We start from the raw sequence: 19,472 nt of genomic DNA, 5'->3' as shown, positions 1-19,472 counted from the left end.
GCTGCAAAGAGTTGTAAATGATTTTTTTACAACAGTGGATTTTACATGATTTAATTTTGTATAATATATCTTTTGAGGTAATATATATTAGATTCTAAATTTCCGCATTTCGCTTATCAAATAAATTAAAGAATTTGCTTTTACTATTTGTTACAAAAATATTGAAAACTATGAAAATATCTCTTGAGTTCTTTAATTAAATTTCAAGTTGTTTTAATATGCCCTACTGCATTGTTTATCGCAATTTTGTAATCTATTTGGTGACCAATATTTGTTTTGGGCTGTTTGCCTTGCAGAATTCCTATTGTTTGCGCTGCAGATACAAATGTATCTTTTCATCTATGTACCGGTAGATCTTTTGTGTGGTAGTTTTGGTGCTCTTTTTTTTTACCAGCAGAATTTGTTGTTCTGTTGTCTCCGCATAAATTAAATAATAAAATGCTTGACTCTGTCTGTGTGTGAGTGTTTGCCAGTCTGCGCAATTGAATGCTTTTGTTGCTGTATTTATGGAACAGATTTGCCGCTCATGTGGATGATGATGATGGGATGGATGGGATGGATGGTTGGGTTGATCTGGTGGTTCTGATTCTGAATCTGATTCTGGTGGTGGTTCTGGTTTTCTGCCCGATGGCAATCAGTCGGGTCGAGCTGCACACACATTTGTGTGTATAAATGTGCGCTGATCGTAAAGCGTTGTTAAATTTTAATAAATAAATGTTCACATCCTTGTTAAGTTGCCAGCAGCGAGAACATTTGCATTGATTGCACTAGCACAAAAAACAGAACAGAACGGAAAGAAGCGAGAAATGCAAATTAATGTTATATAATTACGCATGGCAGGGACCACGCTGCGTATACTTGATGGCAATTTGCATAAGGACAAGGCTGAGAAAGAGGAACTTTGAGAACTTATCCTTGAAATAGTTAAAGGACAAAAGTACCGCATTACCCGCCCCTTTGCACCTCCACTTCCTCGGTAATGAGTGCAAAATCAGTTAACTTTTCTCTCTTTTTCTCCTAATGAGAGACACAAAATATCCATCCCGTAATGAGGTCCTTGGCTGTTGAAGCATTATGCTGAGATCCTTGGGGCTGGGCAGGTGCTATCCAGCAATTAAGCAATTTGTTGGCTGTTATTGTTTATTAATAAACAAACAACAAAGCGAGACACCGAACTCCGGCGCTAATTGCCACAGCAACCCACTCACACTCGGGCAAAAAACGGGAGAGGTATGTTACATAGAAAGCAGTCAGTTAGAGCTCAAATAGATCAAGGATATCCCTGCACATGCAGAGTCCTAGGAGCGTGGAACCCACGAACCCTTTTTTTCTATTTTAGAAGTGCATTCTACCCGCTGCTGGTGCCCCTCAGAACTTTTCACTGCCCGCTGGCTCAATTTAAATATCAGCGATGCATGGCCAAAAAGGGGTTAAACTTACACGAAGAGAAATAAAGGGTGATTTTTGATAGACATGATTTATGGTGTAATTATAAAATGCCAAATATTGTAAACGACTTTTCAAGATTTTATTAGGTGTACTCAAACCGCAGCAAAAAAATAATTTTGAAATAATTTGGATCTCAAAATATATATTAGTTTAATGTTAAAGAATATGAAGTATTCTTAATTTTTATTCTACACTTTTATAATGGATATATACCATTTAGTTAATGATTTTATATCTTAAACATTTTATAAGAAATTTTTAAGTACCAGTTAGCACTATTTAAAAAATTCAGAATTATTTACCCTCCTTTTTCTCGCAGTGCACAACTGCTGTGCATGTGTATCTGTGTGCAAGGTGCAATTGCAGTGCATTTTTCAGCTTGACCGACTCGTCGTCGTCGCTGGCGGACCCTTTTCACGGCTTATTCCTAACTGCGCGACAAACTAAGCAAATTCGCACCCCAGCAAAACTGGCAGGAAAATATGGGGCGGAGGCGGAGTCGGAGGAAACGGTTGTCATTTAGTCCAGTTTCCGAGGGGTTAAATGCAGCCATAGGCGGACAGATACATACACACGCCTATTTGAACGAGAATACTTAACTGTAATGGCTTAGAGGGTCAGCAGGTTACAAAACTTACTAATTGCTGTCGGCCTTTGGCACAGAATGGTGCAAAAGTCAACTAAATGGGGCACTAAACGAGGCCTACAGATTGGTGGTTGGTGCAAGGTGGTTTAGAAAATAATTACATAATCACGGATATAATTGATCTGACAATTTATCGAATTTTAATTGGTTTCTTTTTCTAATGAAAAACTTGTGATTTAAATTATATAGGTTTTTCGTAGAATTATAATGGGTTTATTCAATCAGTATTGTTTTTATTAATATCACTTTATTTTTAAACCACACTTAGTAACTTATTTCATATCTCTAGAATTTCAAAAGTACTTTTCATAGAGAACTTTATTTTTCTTCAATATTTTATTTAGTTAACATATTCTCCTTGTTCTGAATTTCAATATGTACCATTTCCTGCATTGCCTGCCAATTTTTCGTTTCCTGCTTTATGCCGGTTTTCCTTTTGGCCAAATCCGTTTAAGTCAAGTGAATCAAACAAAATCACAGAATTTATAAAACGTAAGGCCAAGCCCGTCGCCTTACAATTTCAATTTCCAAATGTTTCCCGGAGAAAGTTGTTGCTTGTTTTGCTTGCTTTCTTTCTTTATTTTTTTTTTTTGTTGTGCTTTGCTTACAAAGTGCCTATCAAGCTGTAACAACAACAAAAACGAAATGATTGCATTTTGACAACAAATGGGAAATGGAAAATTCTGGCATATTGTTACAACAAAAACAAGAAGCCAGAGGAAAAGAGAGCGAAACAGGGACGCACTTTCCAAATCGATTTTTGATTATTTTTGCTTATCATTCTGTTTGCTCCTTCCTCTGTTCGTTTTTCGTTTCACGCCACCCCCGGAAAAACAACAAGGAACCGCCGTAAATTCAATTTAATTTTCTTTAAATATTATTTGAGACAATTTCACCAGCATTACAACGAAAAAAGTGGCACACAATTTTTTGTCGACGCTCTGTGCGGAGTTTATTTTATCATGTTTACTTTCAATAACTTTCATATATATCCCCCATTCCGTCCATAAACCTGGCAAACACAATACAAGGAAAAAACAGCACAGCGATGAGGAAAACAAATTTCAGTTCGTTTGCTATTTATTTTATTTATAGCTGAGAGCCTTTTTTGCATTTGGCGGACTTTTGTTTGTCGGCGCAAATTGAAAAATATAATTGAAACAATAAATTGTTATGTTGTCGAGCATTGAAAGAGTTGCCTGGGATTATATGTATTTGTTCGTTTTCGCTCGACTTGTTTTCCTCCGCCAAAAGAGAAGGCAAAAAAATCAATTTAATTTCAGGTTTTTTTTCCGACTCCGGCTAACAACTAAAAGTTGGTCTCAGTTCTCTGACCAAAGTCAAGTCATTTGCCAAAGTACGAAAGTCCTGTCGCGCATAAACATCCCCTAACGTGGGGGTGGTTTGCAGTCAAGACACCAGGCGAACGAAAGAAACGCAAAAAAGAAAGAATTAAAGAAATGTTTTTCAAGCAAGAACAGCAAAAACAAAATAAAATAAAATAAAATAAAAAAACTCCACAGAATCAGCAGCGGCAAGAACAATGGGCGGTACGTGCAACATGAATGCGCTGAAAAAATTTCACAGCACGTAGCTGGCAGTTGTAAAGTGCACAGGGAGAAACTTTGGGTATATTACCTTGAACTTATAATACTACTGTTCAGGAAAAAAATGTTTCCAATACTTATGTATTTTTAATTAAGCTTGTTTTATATTTATCACGATTAAATTGAGGTTTTTCCTTATCCAAAATTTTAACTTCAAAAGAAACCTGTGTATTTTAACTTGAGAATTTTTTTGAGAAATTATTTTTAGCATGTATTTTTCTCAATTTCCACAATATATATTTCGTTATTAGTACAAAATGCTTAAGATTTCCTTTCTTTAACATCTCCACAATATTTTTTCGTAGTTTGTAAAGAACAATCAAAATGATTTCATGACTTGTGGATTACAAAGTGTTTAAATCTATGTGTCATCCCTGTCAATATTCACATATTTAAAGGATTCCTATTTTGTCGTGTGCAGGACTAAAACTTGTGAGCAGGACTTTGCACTTAACATTTCCCAGTGTGCGAATGTTAGTGTGATATCAAACAATTTAGCGCATTGCATTACAAGTTGTTGGTGCAAAAAAAAAGTTGCGCTGCAAGTTTTCTAATTGCAATGGCGCCCCCAAAGGATATTAGGAGTGCAGATAGAGGGGGTTAAAAACGGGACTTAGCAGGGGGTTAAGTGGGGTTAAAGGGGGGTGGGTGAATCGGGGGGTGAAATGTGGCTCGCACGCACTCATAAAGTGTTCTTGTTGCTGTTGCTGCTGGCACATCATCAGCTATGCAAACAAATACGCATAAATATGCACGCACACACCATCCCACGACATTATGCAAAAAGGAAAAGAAAAAAATGAAATGGAGGAGGATAAATAAGAGGACGCTCGAGAAGAGGGAAAATAACAAACTCAACACGCATACAGCAGCTAGAGCTAACGGCACATGTGCAAATATAGGCCCACATACATCACCTACAGCCCTTTCTCCGCTTTCTTCGCTTTTTTTTAGCTCCTTTCAAGCTTTCTCCTTACGCACATTGCGTACACAACAACAGCAACACTAACAAGAAGAGGGCTGCAAAAAAAAATGAAAGAAAAGGAACGCACTGCAATGGCTTCTTCGCTGAACTCCCTGAACTCCTTGCCATTCCTTACCTTTTTCTAGATCTTCAGAGCATAACCCCATCGGCATTACAGTAAACAAATTATAAAGATAACTAGAACTAAGCTTAAGGATACCTGGATATTTAAGATCTTATCCTTAATTAAACTCTTTAAAAAAAAGTTTACTATTCATGAGATTAGATTAACCTTATACTTTATTATTAATATCAAAACTCAGACAAGTCATTATCTTATCTATTATAAAGATATCTAGAACTAAGCTTAAGGATACCTGGATATTGAAGATCTTATCCATATTAAAACCCTTTTAAAAAACTGCAATATGAATGAGATTAGATTCACCTTATACTTTATTATTAATATCAATATCAGACAAGACTTTAATGTTAATTTAAACAGTTTTCCTAATTTTGTTTTAAAAATGATTTGAAATCCAAGTCACGATAATTAAATGATTGCTACAGGACTCTCAATTGAAGTCCTCTAAAGGCGTTAAAGATCCTTTCTATTGCCTCACCCTAAATATTTGTTTTCTACTTCACAAGTAATCCCCTCTTAAAATCAGAACATCAAACGTACATCAAAGCAGTGTGAACCCTTGAAATCCAGCTAATTTAAGCCTACATCCTTTGCCCTTTTGATTCAGTGAAGTGTCAAGAAACCGAATTGCACTTAATTGATATTCACTGTTTTTGGTGCAGGATGACGCACTTTTGCGCGTGAGGCACTTGCCATTTTTCCCCAGCGTTTTCAAGTAGTTGGTATAAATATTTGCATTTCACAGGCCGCCGGCAGAGGAAAATAGGGGAAAAACCAGAAGTCTTGCTTCAACTGGCACCCCAAAAAGAAAAGTATAAAGAAAAATGTATGGAAAAAATTACCATTCCTTGGCATCTTGCCCCATCTGATAAACAGCCGATGTTTGCCATGTTTGAGATGCTGCGATGCATCTGCATCTGCTGTGCTACTTTGTCGCTGTTAATTATAAAAATTTTCCATTTTCCCTCGTTTTAGCTGGCAAGTGGAGGAAATTTTCTAAGCGAGCGCTCAAAAGCATGCTACAATTTTCCCCCCTTTGCGGCAGCTTTTGTCGAGAAGGATATATATATATATATATAAATGTACTTTATATACCAGACTTGTACATAAGCACATACATATATATATTTTTAGACTTGTTTGAGCAAATTGCAAGCTGGCAGTTTGCGACGGTGGGTGGTGAGGAGGGGGAGCGGGGGGGTTTTTCACAACAAAAGTTTAAGAAAAAGAAAACTGTGCAAATAAAACTTTTTGCTTTCGTTGGCTTTCCATCCGCTGCAAAAGTCCTTGCCAAGGGTAAATGCAAAGTTCGCACACACTCTCACACATTAGGAAAGTGGCAGGCGAAAAAAGCGAATTGAGGGGGGGGAACTGCGTGTTGGCCAAAAGGATGTTGCAAAAAAAAAATAAAATAGAAAGAGAAAACGTGAAGAAAAAATTGAAGAAAACGCCAAATAAAATGGAGGAAGCTGGGCTTTGATTTTGTCTCGCTGGGAGAAGGAGCCAAAAGTAGGTTTGCAGTTGGCAAAACGCTTCACTGCACTTGACTATTATTGAAGTTGGAGCGCAGGACCCAGGACCCCGAACCCCAAGTTTGTCCTTGCAAATAGAGCTGCTGGGAAACTTTTGCCTTGGGGCCTGCGAAAAGCAAAGGCAACATCTTTGGCACTGGCATCCCGACAGCCCGACATCCCGACATCCTGGCATCCTCCCCATCGTCCTTTGCATATTTTAGCGCGCGATTCGTGCCTTCGCGTTGCATTTTTTATGTGTTGGTAGGTCATTGCACGTACAAAAGCCACTTTTACTGCGCCACCAGCAAAACTGCAGCTGCCCCTGCCCCTGCCACTGAAACTCCGATGCCTCTGCTGCTGCTGATGCTTCTGCTGCCAAATTAAACAACATTTCTGCTGCCAAAGCGCGCTGTTGAATTTTATTTTCAATTTATATGCCCTGAAAGGAGCCCAAGGAGTCCATAAATTCCATCAGGAGATTGGCAGGTGGGGGAGTCATTTGCTAAAAATTAATTAATTATGCAGCCGGAGGTGTGAATAGATAATTTGGATTAACCATTAATTGGAAAAGGTGTTTTATAATTGTAATACTGATTTAGGTTTGCTGATTAAGCATCGCTCAATAGTTCATGAGTTTATTCTATAGGTTTTAAAAAAAGTATTTAATATAACCATTAATTTCCTGAAGTTTTTAAAAGATGTTTTTTGTTTCCAACTAAATTTAAATTATTAGAGTTTTTCCTTATAATCTCCTGAAATATTTAAGTTCTTTAAGGTCTTTCTTAAGCTTCCCTTCTAATTATGTTTAAAAGACTCATCATTTAGAGTATTTAGATTTTCGGGAATAAAAAAAACGCTCCTCTTCTATTTAATGCATTTTAATGGTCATTCTTTTGGAGTGGTGGTTAAGAGGAACACGAACCGAGTTCTGCGGCTCTATCAAATGCAATTTGAAGCGCTGTGCCACGCCCCCTCATCAGTTGCCGCCCCCACCTTCTCACTTGGATTCTGTCAACTCGAGCGCATTATTTGCATTTCTTGTTTGGCAGTCCACAGTGGATGCGAAAAGTTTCTAGCCCGTATTTTTTTTCTATTTTCAACTGTTTGAATATGCAACTGGAATGGCTTTTTAATTTGCGATTCGAGTCAGGCATAAATCATTTTTGGACGAATTAAAAATTAATGCCACATCACAGAGGCCACCGAAAAATGCAATCACCAGTGGGATAAAAAAGAGATAGGGCGGTCTCATATATATTCTATTTGGAGGGCATTCTCATATATCTTCTATTTGCAGGGCATTTTCATATGTCTTCTATTTGCAGGGCAGAGGATGAATTCGCTTTTTGCACACAGGGCACCGGCACATTTTTATCGATTTTCCTCTTGCAATGCAGGCGATGAAATTTTTGCAACCCCAAAAACGAGTCTGAATTTTTCCTTTTTTTTCACCCCCACACCCTGTCAATGGACCACGCACTTTTAGAAAATACCAGAAACGACGGAAAACTGAGAAAAAAAAGAGGGGAGAATAGAGAATGGAGAATAGAGAGTGGAGAATGGTGAAGAAAGGAGTGGGAGGAGAGTGGGATGATAGTGCGTGCGTGTGCGTGTGGAACATCGCAAAAGGGAGACAAGGAAAAAATTCGCAATGAGGGTTGAAAATAAATTGCTTTTAATTTGATTTCAACTCAATTAAATCTACGAAATGGAATTTCAAATTAATTCTTTTCTGCTTGTTCGCCTGACTTTGCTCACTTTCAGTGGGAGTATTATTAGCCCCGCGGCAGTATCTAGTCCATTATCCTTGGTTAGTCCTGTCGTCCTTTCGTCCTGCCACCAAGTCCCAGTGCTAATGCACTTTCATTAGCACGCATCTGCAATCCCAACCAAATATAACTAATTAAGTTCGTTTCTATTGTCTCATTTCTCTTGGGATTTTTGGGTTAAATCGCACAGCTGTCCTTGATTATTGGGCGTAAAGGTGCTCAGTTTAATTGGGAATTTTTTAATTTAAATAATAAAGGCAATCAGATTATTTAAAGGAGCTCTCATTTATGTTCAGATCTGTGTGTATAAGCTGATCACTTCTCAAACTATTTTCGTTATAAGAAATTTCTTTACTCTTATTATTTCTTTGATTCCAAAGTAGTTTAGCCAAAAGCCTCTCTCATTTATTTAAACTTGCTTAAATGCTCATACTATCTATAGTAACTTCTGATAGAAATTCCTATTTGGTACACTCATACCAAAATTAACCCTAAAAACAAGAAATTCGCCTTATTTTTGACTTCAAAGGCATCGCACCTTAAATTGTAGGGTAAATTTTTCTAAAATTAAGGGCGTTCTGTTCTAAAATCTAAGGCAAAGAGCCCTAAAAACAAGAAAAACTTTTCTAAAAAATAGAAAAATATTTCTTAAATGTAAGGTATTTTTTCTAAAAATTAGAAAAAATGTATAAAAAATCTATAGATTTCGAGTTATTTCCATATTAAGAAAATATATGGTTTCTTAAGCCAGAAAAATATAATTGTCTTAATACCAAAAGAAAAACAAAGAAATCGAGTACCTTTATACAAAAGACAACTATAATCTGATAAATACTTGCAGCTTTTATCAACCCAAAGATCATGTGCCATTTCCCCTGTGCCACTGGTAATCCTGGGAAACCTTTTGAGTCCCAGGCTTTCCTTCGGCAATTGTTTCCCTTTTCAATTGTTTCTTCAGATCCATAAAGCCGCTCAATTAACGCAGAGATTCCGATGGTACTTCCCCCATCTTGGCGGTAATAATAAACCCCAGTCAAACGCAATTCAAAGCGAGACCCTCGAATTGTGTCACAAGGCAACCGAATGGCCTTTGTTGTTGTGCTTTACCCCTTTTATCACTCATTTGGTGGCCTGTGACTTTGGCTGATGCTTTTCCCGCTACCTCAACAAACAATAAAACGCTCCCCCCTTCTGAACTTGACCTTGATAAAATTGTGAAGTGAGCTTTTTAGCACATATCAAAACGGTTACATCTCAAGGGGGCGCACACCGAAAAACCGGGGGAGAGATTGACATTGAAAATTTCGCATCTAAATTACGTGTAACAAATCGTCGGATGACGCATCTCTACTTTCTGTCCCCCGAGAGAAAGCAGATATGTAGGTATGTATCCGACAGATATATAATACATATAGGGGTGGCTGCAATTACAATGCCAAATGGAACGAAACTCACCCTCGTGTATGGATAAATGTGTATAGGGAAGAAGTCAACCCCCGAAAACAGTAGAGAAAGAGAAAAGTCTGACGGCCGAAATCAAAATGGGAAATAAGCCATAAAAAGCAAATCCAGCAGGCCTTGGCCCTGGTGAATCATCATCATCATCGTCGTCGTCTACCTCGTCCTCGTCCAGAATTTCTCCAGACGCAATTTTCGGCAACCTTCAAGGACGCCGGGACTAATCAGGAAGCTCCCGCCCCCTTTTCTCCCCTCCTCTCGCGAAAGTGATAATCAAAATAAACAGGACTCAAGGTGGCAAATGTTAGGGGGCTCTGGGTGCGCCAACCTTGAAATGTTTTGCCTACGAAAATCGATTTCACTTCCTGGGGGCTGGTTGTCCTCGAAAAAAGGGTTGTCCTTGGGCTGGCAGTAATTAGAGCTTTATTTTGGAACAGGTCAAGGTTGTCGCCGGGAATTAGGTATTCCACTCTCACCTTTGGGAAGCTCTAAATATTCGAGTGAGCTCAGGTTGAATGAACATGAGGCACTGTGAGTCCCACAACTTTCAAAATGTTTACAAAATTTAAAAGGCTTTAGAAAATTATTATCAGGGGGGATAAAAATTGATAGAACCTTATCTTTTTATTAAAAGAAATATTGTAGCTACACAAACCTTACCTCTTAATTGAAAGAATGTGTTCATAGGGTTTCTATACTATTTTCATCACATATGAATACATTAATAATCTTTTTGTTGAGAATTCTTTAAACAAAACCAATTCAGTTCTACCCAATTAACTATTATATGATTTCGATTTTCATTTATAAGAATTATTAGGTATATTTCTAAAGGTTGATTAGGTCTAGCAGACCATTTCCTGATATTTAAATATTTTACAATATCCAGAAGTGATATAATTCGATTAGACTTGTGCAGGCTTAACATAGGGGATTTCCCCTCACATTTAGTTTAAGAAAACTAAGCTGAAATTTCACTGCTTTTCCCCCAGTGTCCACCAAAAGTGGAGCTGTTGAAAGGTTTATAATACATCAGCCTCGACGAAGGGTTGCCAAAAGTCTGGCGCACACATAAACCAAACTTTTTATGGCTCATTAGGAGGGGTAGGAAATGTCGAGCAGTTGTTGTTGTTGCTGTGGTTATTCTCCGGGGGCTCTGGCTTCCCCAAAATTGTGTCATAAAAAGCGAACCCTCCCCGCTGATTTTCTCCATGCTGTGGGATCCTACCACAAAGCCAATTGGCCTAGGTCAGTGCTCGGTTTTTGGCCCATTTGTGTGTGCGTGTGGCCTCTCTGCGGTTAACTCAAATTCGAAATGGGGGCTACCTGTTGCTCGGCTCCCGTTGTTACGAAAACCCCAGGACCATTGCCTCACCTTCCCTTGGCCAAGTTAACAAGTGAACCACCGGCGGGCCTTTAGAGCAGCTCATTATGGCATCGCAGCAGCTGCCACCTGCCTTCTTTTTAATAAAAACTAATAGCCCCAATTAAGCCAACATGCGTTTTGTGCTCTTGCATTGTTGGCGCTAATAAAGTCAAAAGGAAAACAACAAGGAAAAAAAACACGCTGCAGTTAATGGAAAAAAGCGAGGCAGGAACCTTTCAACAGGAAGCTACGAAAAAATTGATTTAAGGAAGGTATCGTTCCGAGGCTCATAAACTGTCATCGATTTTTTTTGGCGAGGAAATGATGAAGCTTTTTCAACACAGGACCTTATGCATGTCTGCCGGTTTTTTCTTTTTCGTCCTTTTGTGTGCTTTCTGGGTTGCCTACTTTTGGCCCTATTTTTATAGGTCGTTGGCCTTGTTTTTCCGGCTTTTTTTGGGGCTTCTTAAATTTGATTGCTTGTGTGGGTATATTTTTCCTCCGCTTTTGTGGGAAGTTTTTGTAGCTTGAATTAGGAGGATTTCATTGACTTGATGAGTGTATTCATGGCGTGGTTTAGAGTGTTTATTTTATTAGCATATTTGGCGACATTATTGTGTGGAACAATTATGTTTTGTGTTATTCTTTTTACTTAATTTTACTAATAACTTTCTTGATTTTAAGAAAAAGGTACAAATATCAATACTATTTGGTTGACGAAACGCTTTAAGAAAACACACGCCATAGCCCTTTTCAAGTTTCTTAAAAAATCAATAACTGATTGGTTTAATTATTTCACACGCAATTATATCAAAAAACATTACGCAAAATAATATAATACTCAATTACAGCTACCAGCATAAATTGAATTACTCATAACCCGTATAATACATTTGTGAAACTGATGATAAGTAAAATCGTTCCGTACCTTCTTAAAACAATCCCCTTAACAATTAACTCATTTATCAAACAAAAACCTTAAGTACCAACAAGATCGAAGATATCTTAAGCCGAACTGATTTACAATTGAAAAACCTCTTCACATTCGCTCTCGAAATATTTCCTCCTATTGAAAACTCAACAAACTTATTCGAACCGAGCACAACTGTACCAACTTCACTCACTGCGTAACATTGTCGTATCGGTTTCAGCCGAAAACACCTCAAGAACTCCCGAAGGCTGCGACTAAATTTAGACGCCACCGAAAGCAACCCCAACTCGCAGTAATCCCAGATCCCAGACTTCCCAGTCCCCAGTCCCAGTGACATCGTCTCCATCTTCCAATTCCCATCTTTTCATCATCGGGGGGCTGCCATGCTGGCACGCTCTCAACTGCGACTGCAAATGCAACTGTGTGACTCCTACTTCGGCTCTGCATTAAAATAATTGCTTCCGAAATGACAACTGCTGCTAAAATTGAAAAGTGCCCTGTACGCAGACGCATTTCGTTCCCAGTTCCCCGATTCCCCGATCCCCCGGTTCCCTGATCTGATCGCCCCCAAAAGGTTGACGTTCTTGCAACATGTGTGCGCGCCTGCGCGTGCCAACAATGTAAATGCAGCCTGGCGATGGAGATGGCAATGGGATGGTGCACAAATGGATTGGGGTTGATTTGGGGGGAGCTACTCGCACTGAGAAAAAATTCAAGACCACAATTCAATGGGATGAAAAAATATATTTAGTCTTATAACATAAATATCCATCAATATGCTAAAGATAATGATAAATTTTCAAAATTTTTCCAAATAATGCATTTGTGATATATTTTTATAAAAAATATTAGTAATTCATTTTAAATTCCAAAATTCTTGCCATGAAATTTTTCATAGTTCTTTTAGATCCACTTGGAGATCGCTCTGTATATTTATACTCCAAAATCGAGAGTTAGTCCTGGAATTTTTTTCCAGTGTCTTTGATGGCGTCGCTTATTTACCGTTAAGACGCAGCGGCTGTCAATCAGCCGCCGAAAAGAGTCAGACAAGGGCATTCCAGAGGCACTCCTGCGAAGCTGTCTGGATCCGATCTGGATCCATATGTCGCCTCCTCCATTCCCCCTTCGAACTCCTCGATCTATTTTTGTAAAACTGTGGAGCTGGGCACGCCTGCGCACACACACACATAATTTCCATTTTCAATTTTAGTTTTCCAACTTTACCGTTGAATTCTCCGCTTTCCCAGCACTTTGCCTAATGGTTCTTCTGAGACCCGATCGCGTCTCAGGCTCTTCATTTCCACGGCTCTGATATTTATGGGCCTGCGCCGGAAATAGACTCGGAATTTGTTCCAACAGGCGGTTTGCATTTGCAGCCTTCTTCATGCTTATTGGAATTATCTATGGCTTCGTTTCTAATATCCATGTGTTCATTTTACATTGAAGTAATTTAATATGGCAGCCAGTTCCTTCTGAGGTTAAAGGTCATTATTCAACTGCACAGTTTTTGAGCCTGTGGGAGCAGAAAATTAAATGTTGGGGAAGAACTATGGGGATCAGGATGGGTAGTTCCTGTTTTGTGCTTCAAGGGAAATAGGATTAAGATTTATGGGACTTTATGTATCAGCTAAATTCACTGTAATAAATAGTTCCAAAATTTATTATCCTTGAAGATATAAAGTATGTATGTACATGAATAGGATTAGAGTATTAAGATTTTGCTGGGCCGGAAATACTTAAGAATCAAAAGGTCCATAACTAAAGAATACTAATTTTAAGAATTAAATAATCCCACTACTTCAAGGTTAGAAAAATGTGAGTTTTTCTTTCATTTCCGAAACGGGGGAACAGCATTACAATGCCAATTATAAGAAAACACTTTAAAAACGGAACTCAGAAAATATCATCAACCATTGACCAGCATAATGTTCGTCATTGTCTTATCTAAGTGTAAAAAGGGACCACATTTGCGTTCCAAGTTGGTGACACTTAACAGATAACTGCAATCAGCAGTTACCAATCTTTTCCAGTTCGGAAAAACCAGTTCCGGCAGATCCTTGAATTGAAATTTCGCGGCTTTTCCCTATTTTCTGGGTTTTCCGACGTCGCCCCCTAATGTCAGACCCCTCAAAAGTTGCGCCACGCTCCCCCGCATACGCCTCCAATCTGGGATCCGCGAAAAGTGCATTGGAGCAGCTCCCAAGTCTCACAACTAAAATCAGACCTTCACGACTCCCACAACTCGTATAATTTTACTTATATTATACATTTTACTCATACTCGCATTTCTACATGATGCTTAGTGCACAATTTGACCGCCAGATGGAGGGTAATTTTCAAATTTTACTTCAGGTTGGCGTCTGAATATTTCGACACATGTCAAATGTAAAATATCATAGGTATCATAGATATCATATGTAAGGAGTAGAATGTCCTTTTTATTTCAGGGGTTTTCAGACACTTTTCCTTTTTGGCAATTTCCGGGAAACGGGAAATTACTTTTAAAAAGGACGATCTGGCAACTCCAAGTCCTGACAACACTGGCTCAACAAATTTTTGTATTCAATTTTGTTGGGAGGGTAATTTAGATTTGTAGTAAAAGTAAGGAAGTGAAATAATTTAAAATATGAGAAGTTAAACTATGAATCTTTAAGTAAAAAATTAAATATAAATACATTTTCAGAGATTTTATTTTAGTAATAGTTCCTTTAACAGATTATATATTCTCAGTAATAGTTACACCTTAATAAAAACAAATCTCTCTCATATTTCCAGATCGTCTTCGGAGCCGATGGTCAGCCCGTTCGACCCGATTCGAAACGCGGCCGGGGCAAAGGAAAGTCCGCTGGTTCCGGCAACGGATCGGTTAACGCCACAGGTATCGCCGCCGGCAATGGAACACCAACAACTGGGGTAAGTGACGTCAACCTGCGTTTATTGCTCAGCCAAAAAAACCCACCTCTCCGCATTTTATTCATGGGAACTAATTAAGTCACGCGACGACTCTGCCAGACAGACTGTCTGCGGTCGAGGGATTGCCCAGGCCCAGGCCCCAAACTCCAAAGCCAGACCCGCAGCCACATCCACATCCACTTCCATGTCCAGACCCCGAAACCCCGAACCCCAGATTCCAGACACACAGACCCCTTCACGGACCACCAGTCTTTTTTCGCGGCATGCCGCAGCAACGTTTTCCACGTCATCACGCCCGACGCCACTTGCTTTGTTTGCACAGGCAAATGCACTGGCAAAAATTGTTGTTACTTTTGGGAAGTGCGGTATATGGTAAACTCTCAATTTTACTTAGAGGGAATTTCACCTTAAAACATGATATCTGTTAATAATGTAATATTATTGAGCTGCTTTCCTTTTCTTTTTATTTCTTGCTCAAAGTATATATTTTTAAGTAATAAGTAATTATACTTATATACTATATATAATTATTTTACATATAAGAAAGTGGCACAGAAATCTCTACAGGTTTCATTTAAAGCAAACATAGCTAGTTCGCTAAAGCATCTTAGAAATGATTTATTGTTTCTAAGCCAGAATATAAATGAAATAAGCTTTTGGAAAAGCCTTTATATTTGTATGTAAATATGAAAGAAATACTACATTATTCCCTGTGCAGTGCCGTCATAGCAACCAGAGCCGGTCGGCTTCCCCGAAAGGCAGTCCCTGTCCGAGACCCAGACCCAGACCCAGTGACAGACCCAGCCAAAGACATCCAGACATCCAGACATAATCTCCGCCGCAGGCAAGCGACCGCACGTAGCTGGGGGTCACCACCATAAAAACCTGCCAGTGGAAGTAGAATGAAAAAGTAACAGCCGAACGGGGGCAGACAAAGTTGTGCCGCCGTGTTGACTTGCTCAGAGGCCACTTGTGCTGCGGATTGTGGATGTGGATGTGGCAGCCACAAGCCGCACGTAGCAGCCAGATACCAGAAAGCAGAGACCAGAGGCAAAAGACCCAGAAGCCAAGAGCCCGCAGCCCAGAGGATGGCTACACAGCCACTTATTGTTGCCAGGGTGAGGGTCTCCCAATCCCAATCCCTTTTCCCATCGCCACATCCGCTGGGAACTGTCTGACTTTGCCGTTTGAGTCCCTGTCTTGGGGAAAAACCCAAAGGAAACCCGGGGAAACCCAGGGAAACCCGGGAAAACGCCACCGACTGCCAGTGACTTTGACCTTTGACGGGACGGATCGGCCGGGGATTTCCCTTTCAGCAGCACACGCAACAGTCCTCCATGTCGTTGTGAATTCAAGGTCGGGACCGTCGTAAAAACATGACACAAGCTAATACAGTGAATGAACGTTACTTGATACAGTGAGTGCCAGGCACAAGGGTCTCGAAGTTTGGCGACAGCGGAATTTGAATGTGGGATACCTTCGCTGGCATTCCCACAAAAATGGGAAGCAGGGGAGGAAAATACTTTAATAAAAAATGACATAGGAGAAACATGCTTATCTCTTTTAAGAAAGCTCTTAAATACTTCAAAATTATATCTTTTTAATTCCATAGATTCTGCTTTAAAAAATTGAGTTTCTTTAATATCAAATCAAAAGGTGCTACTAATTTTGCAATGATAAATACTTTATAGGCCCATGTTGAGAAAAAAATAAATATAATAAATTTATTTTTCCTTCTTTCTTTGTTTTGTAACAAGAAAAATATCTTATCTTCCTCATAAGACTGATTAATATTTAATTAGGCACAAAAAGCTCACTTACCTTCTTTCCCACTTTCAAAGGCTTGTGTTTCCGTGACGAATTTCATTCATGGTAAAGTCTCTTTCCACTCGCCGAGTTACCCCTGTACCTACTCGTCTATCCAGCTCATCACTCATGTCATTTTATGCGAAGTGGAGTGGAGTGGAGTACCCTTCCCAGGCCATCAGTCTAAGCCAGCGATTTGTTTGGCAAGTGGCAAGTGGCTTGTGGCAACATCTGCGTCTGGAGGCGACTCTCCTCCAATGGAGCGTTGATTATGTCGTCACAGCGACCCAGTCGTCTTCGAGACTCCCTGCGGTGTCGCCACACACACGCAGAAGCCCATAAAAAGGCAACCAGACTTCCTCATCCAGCTGAATCTGAATCTGAATCACGTGTGGCTCCGCTGGCCATAAAATCAGCTAGACGGCAACAGGTTGTCCTGGTCCTTGGATGAAATTTTCTGTAGTTTGGGTAACTTCGGAGGGGGGGGTTGAAACCACTAGAAATTTCCTCAAGTTTTGCGGCAGCTCTCTGTCTTTTCCTCTTGATTTTCCCCGTGCTGAGTGCAACACTTGCGAACTTTTCCTTTGGCCAATTTTCCAAACGGGGGAAAGTGAGTTGAAGTTTTCGGTGGCCCAGTGACACGGACACGGAAACAGAAACAAGGCTACTACTTCATTTTTTGCTGCTGTTGTTGTTGTTGCCACCAAAATTCAGGTCGCGGTGCATTTGCCAGGAAATTCTCCTGCCACTCCCACCTTTTCCACACGATGGGACACAAAAAAATGGAGTAGAGAGGCCGGCAAAGGCAAATCCATTGGCGGCACAAGGGGCATTGGGATTTGGCCAAGGACGAACCCGGCAAGCTGCAACATTTCCATGGTCAGGGGCATTGCACTCCTGGCCAAGAGCCCACCCCACAAAACTCCCCTGGCGGCACGCTTTGACGCCTGCAACGCGGACCTGGGCATCGCATCATGCACTGCAAAAAATAATGGATAGCTGAAAAAATCAATTTAAAAATATTTCATAAAGAAGATTATTTAGAAATCTATATCTCAAAGTTACTACAAAATTCGGATGCTTTTCTAGTTAAGCTTAAAGTAATTCAAGGTTTTTGTTTAACATTGCCATAGAAAGCTTTTTAACATTTGCAATTATTTATTGCGTCACTACAAAGTATGTGTTAAATAAAGCTTGCATTAATTTAAGGTTGATTGTCAAGCTCTACCTTTTTATATATTTTTCTAGACCTAAAAAAAAACATTTTAAAGCCTTTCTGATTAAAAAACAAAAATACAAATATCTTAACAATCTAATGATTTTTCCCTGTGCACCTTTTGGCCTTCGTGTTCATGTTTGCCTGCAGTTACCAACATTTTTGGCCAGGCAGTCAGCCAGTTAGCCATTGTTCAGTCCAGCCGGGTCGCGGATTGGGTCGCATTGGGCCGAAATGGAGCCGCGCCGAGTTGAGTCGGGTTTTGGCTTTGATGGCCTCGAATTGTGCGGCTCCACAGTCCACAGTTCAGGGTCGCCATGTCGACTGTGTCCTTTTGGCCAACGGCAGCATCAGCGACATCGACTTGTTGCACCTCCCACACTCTCTCCACTCCCCGTTTCACCAGGTCTTTATCCTTTCCCATCTGGCAGCGAATCTGCATATACATGGGCTCATGCGGAATGCGGCTGACTTTGTCATCCCGGCCAATGAGGACAACACTCTGCAGCAGGAAATGGGTTTCTATTGCAAACAAGTAATCCATTGATTGGCAAAAATGTAATCCATTGATTTGCAAAAATGTAATCCATTGATTTGCAAAAATGTAATCCATTGATTTGCAAAAATGTAATCCATTGAATGCAAAAATGTAATCCATTGATTTGCCTAAGTCATACGTTCTTTATAAACTGAAATTAATATATGTATGATTATTCGGCAACAAAATATTTGTATGTCCCATTAAAATCATATTAATATATATTTAAAATATTTTTTAAAAATCTTATTTTAAACGTGGCTAAGGTATACAAGATTATAGGCCTAAAAAAGTTTTCAAAAAAATATTTTAAAAAATCAAAGTAATCAAACAAATATTGTGGTACAATAATTACACAAAAAACTTACATTTTATACAATTTCTCTCCTAACATAACTTTGTTGACTGGTGCTCTGCACATTCGCATTGCATTTTTTCCGAAACTACACCTCTTTACCCCTTTACTCCTTTGCCCAACTCACAACCACCCACCATTCTTGTTGTGAGTGGTTTTTTTTTGTTTTTTATTCCAACGCGTTGGCGTTTTTCCAGCTGGGAATGGGGCCATCCAGCTACTGAACACCAAAGACCACCGTCCAGCGCCCCTGGCAATTAGTCAACACATGCCCGGCGATGCAATCAGCCTGTCACAATGTTTGGACATGGACATGGCATGCAATGAAGGTGGGGGGTTCTCGAGAGTAGAAGGCGAAGAGGGGCCACTTCAATTGGGAGCCGACTTGTGCACTTAACGTCTAATTAGGCGGCGCCTGCTGAAAAGCCGCTCAACGGGTTCCTGTTCCGAGGCGACTCCTCCAGTTGGCAATGTCAAAGCAAAGGCTTTTCAAGACTTTGGCCACACCTTGGCCATCACTCAAAAATAAAAAACAAAAACAAACAGAGAGCAGAAAACAAACAGAAGTTGCAGTCTGTGGGCCAGACATAATCGTAAATGCCAACATGTCGGCGCCAAGTTGGCTGGCATGGCTACCTCAGTGGCACAGTACCACCAACCGTGACAGCAGCAACATCTACGGCAGCAGCAGCAGCAGCAACATCGGAGCAACAGCAGCAACATGAAACACCAAGGGGACTCCTACGTGCGATGGCGATACAAGAGCTTACAAACAGCTCGTAAAAAACAGAAAAA

General features: G+C 39.8%; 1 protein-coding gene across 1 annotated transcript in view; it reads left to right on the top strand.

The window, feature by feature from the left end:
* Window positions 1–19,472, top strand: part of LOC108041758 (DNA N6-methyl adenine demethylase) — a 97,038-nt gene that overhangs the window by 9,368 nt on the left and 68,198 nt on the right. The window contains 1 exon segment of the mRNA XM_044458307.1: window positions 14,625–14,762. Coding sequence (XP_044314242.1) covers window positions 14,625–14,762 — 138 coding nt within the window.

The sequence above is a fragment of the Drosophila rhopaloa genome, unplaced genomic scaffold, assembly GCF_018152115.1.
Source record: "Drosophila rhopaloa isolate 14029-0021.01 unplaced genomic scaffold, ASM1815211v1 contig_163, whole genome shotgun sequence".
Lineage (NCBI taxonomy): Eukaryota > Metazoa > Arthropoda > Insecta > Diptera > Drosophilidae > Drosophila > Drosophila rhopaloa.
This window is presented reverse-complemented; position numbering and strand designations above follow the sequence as displayed.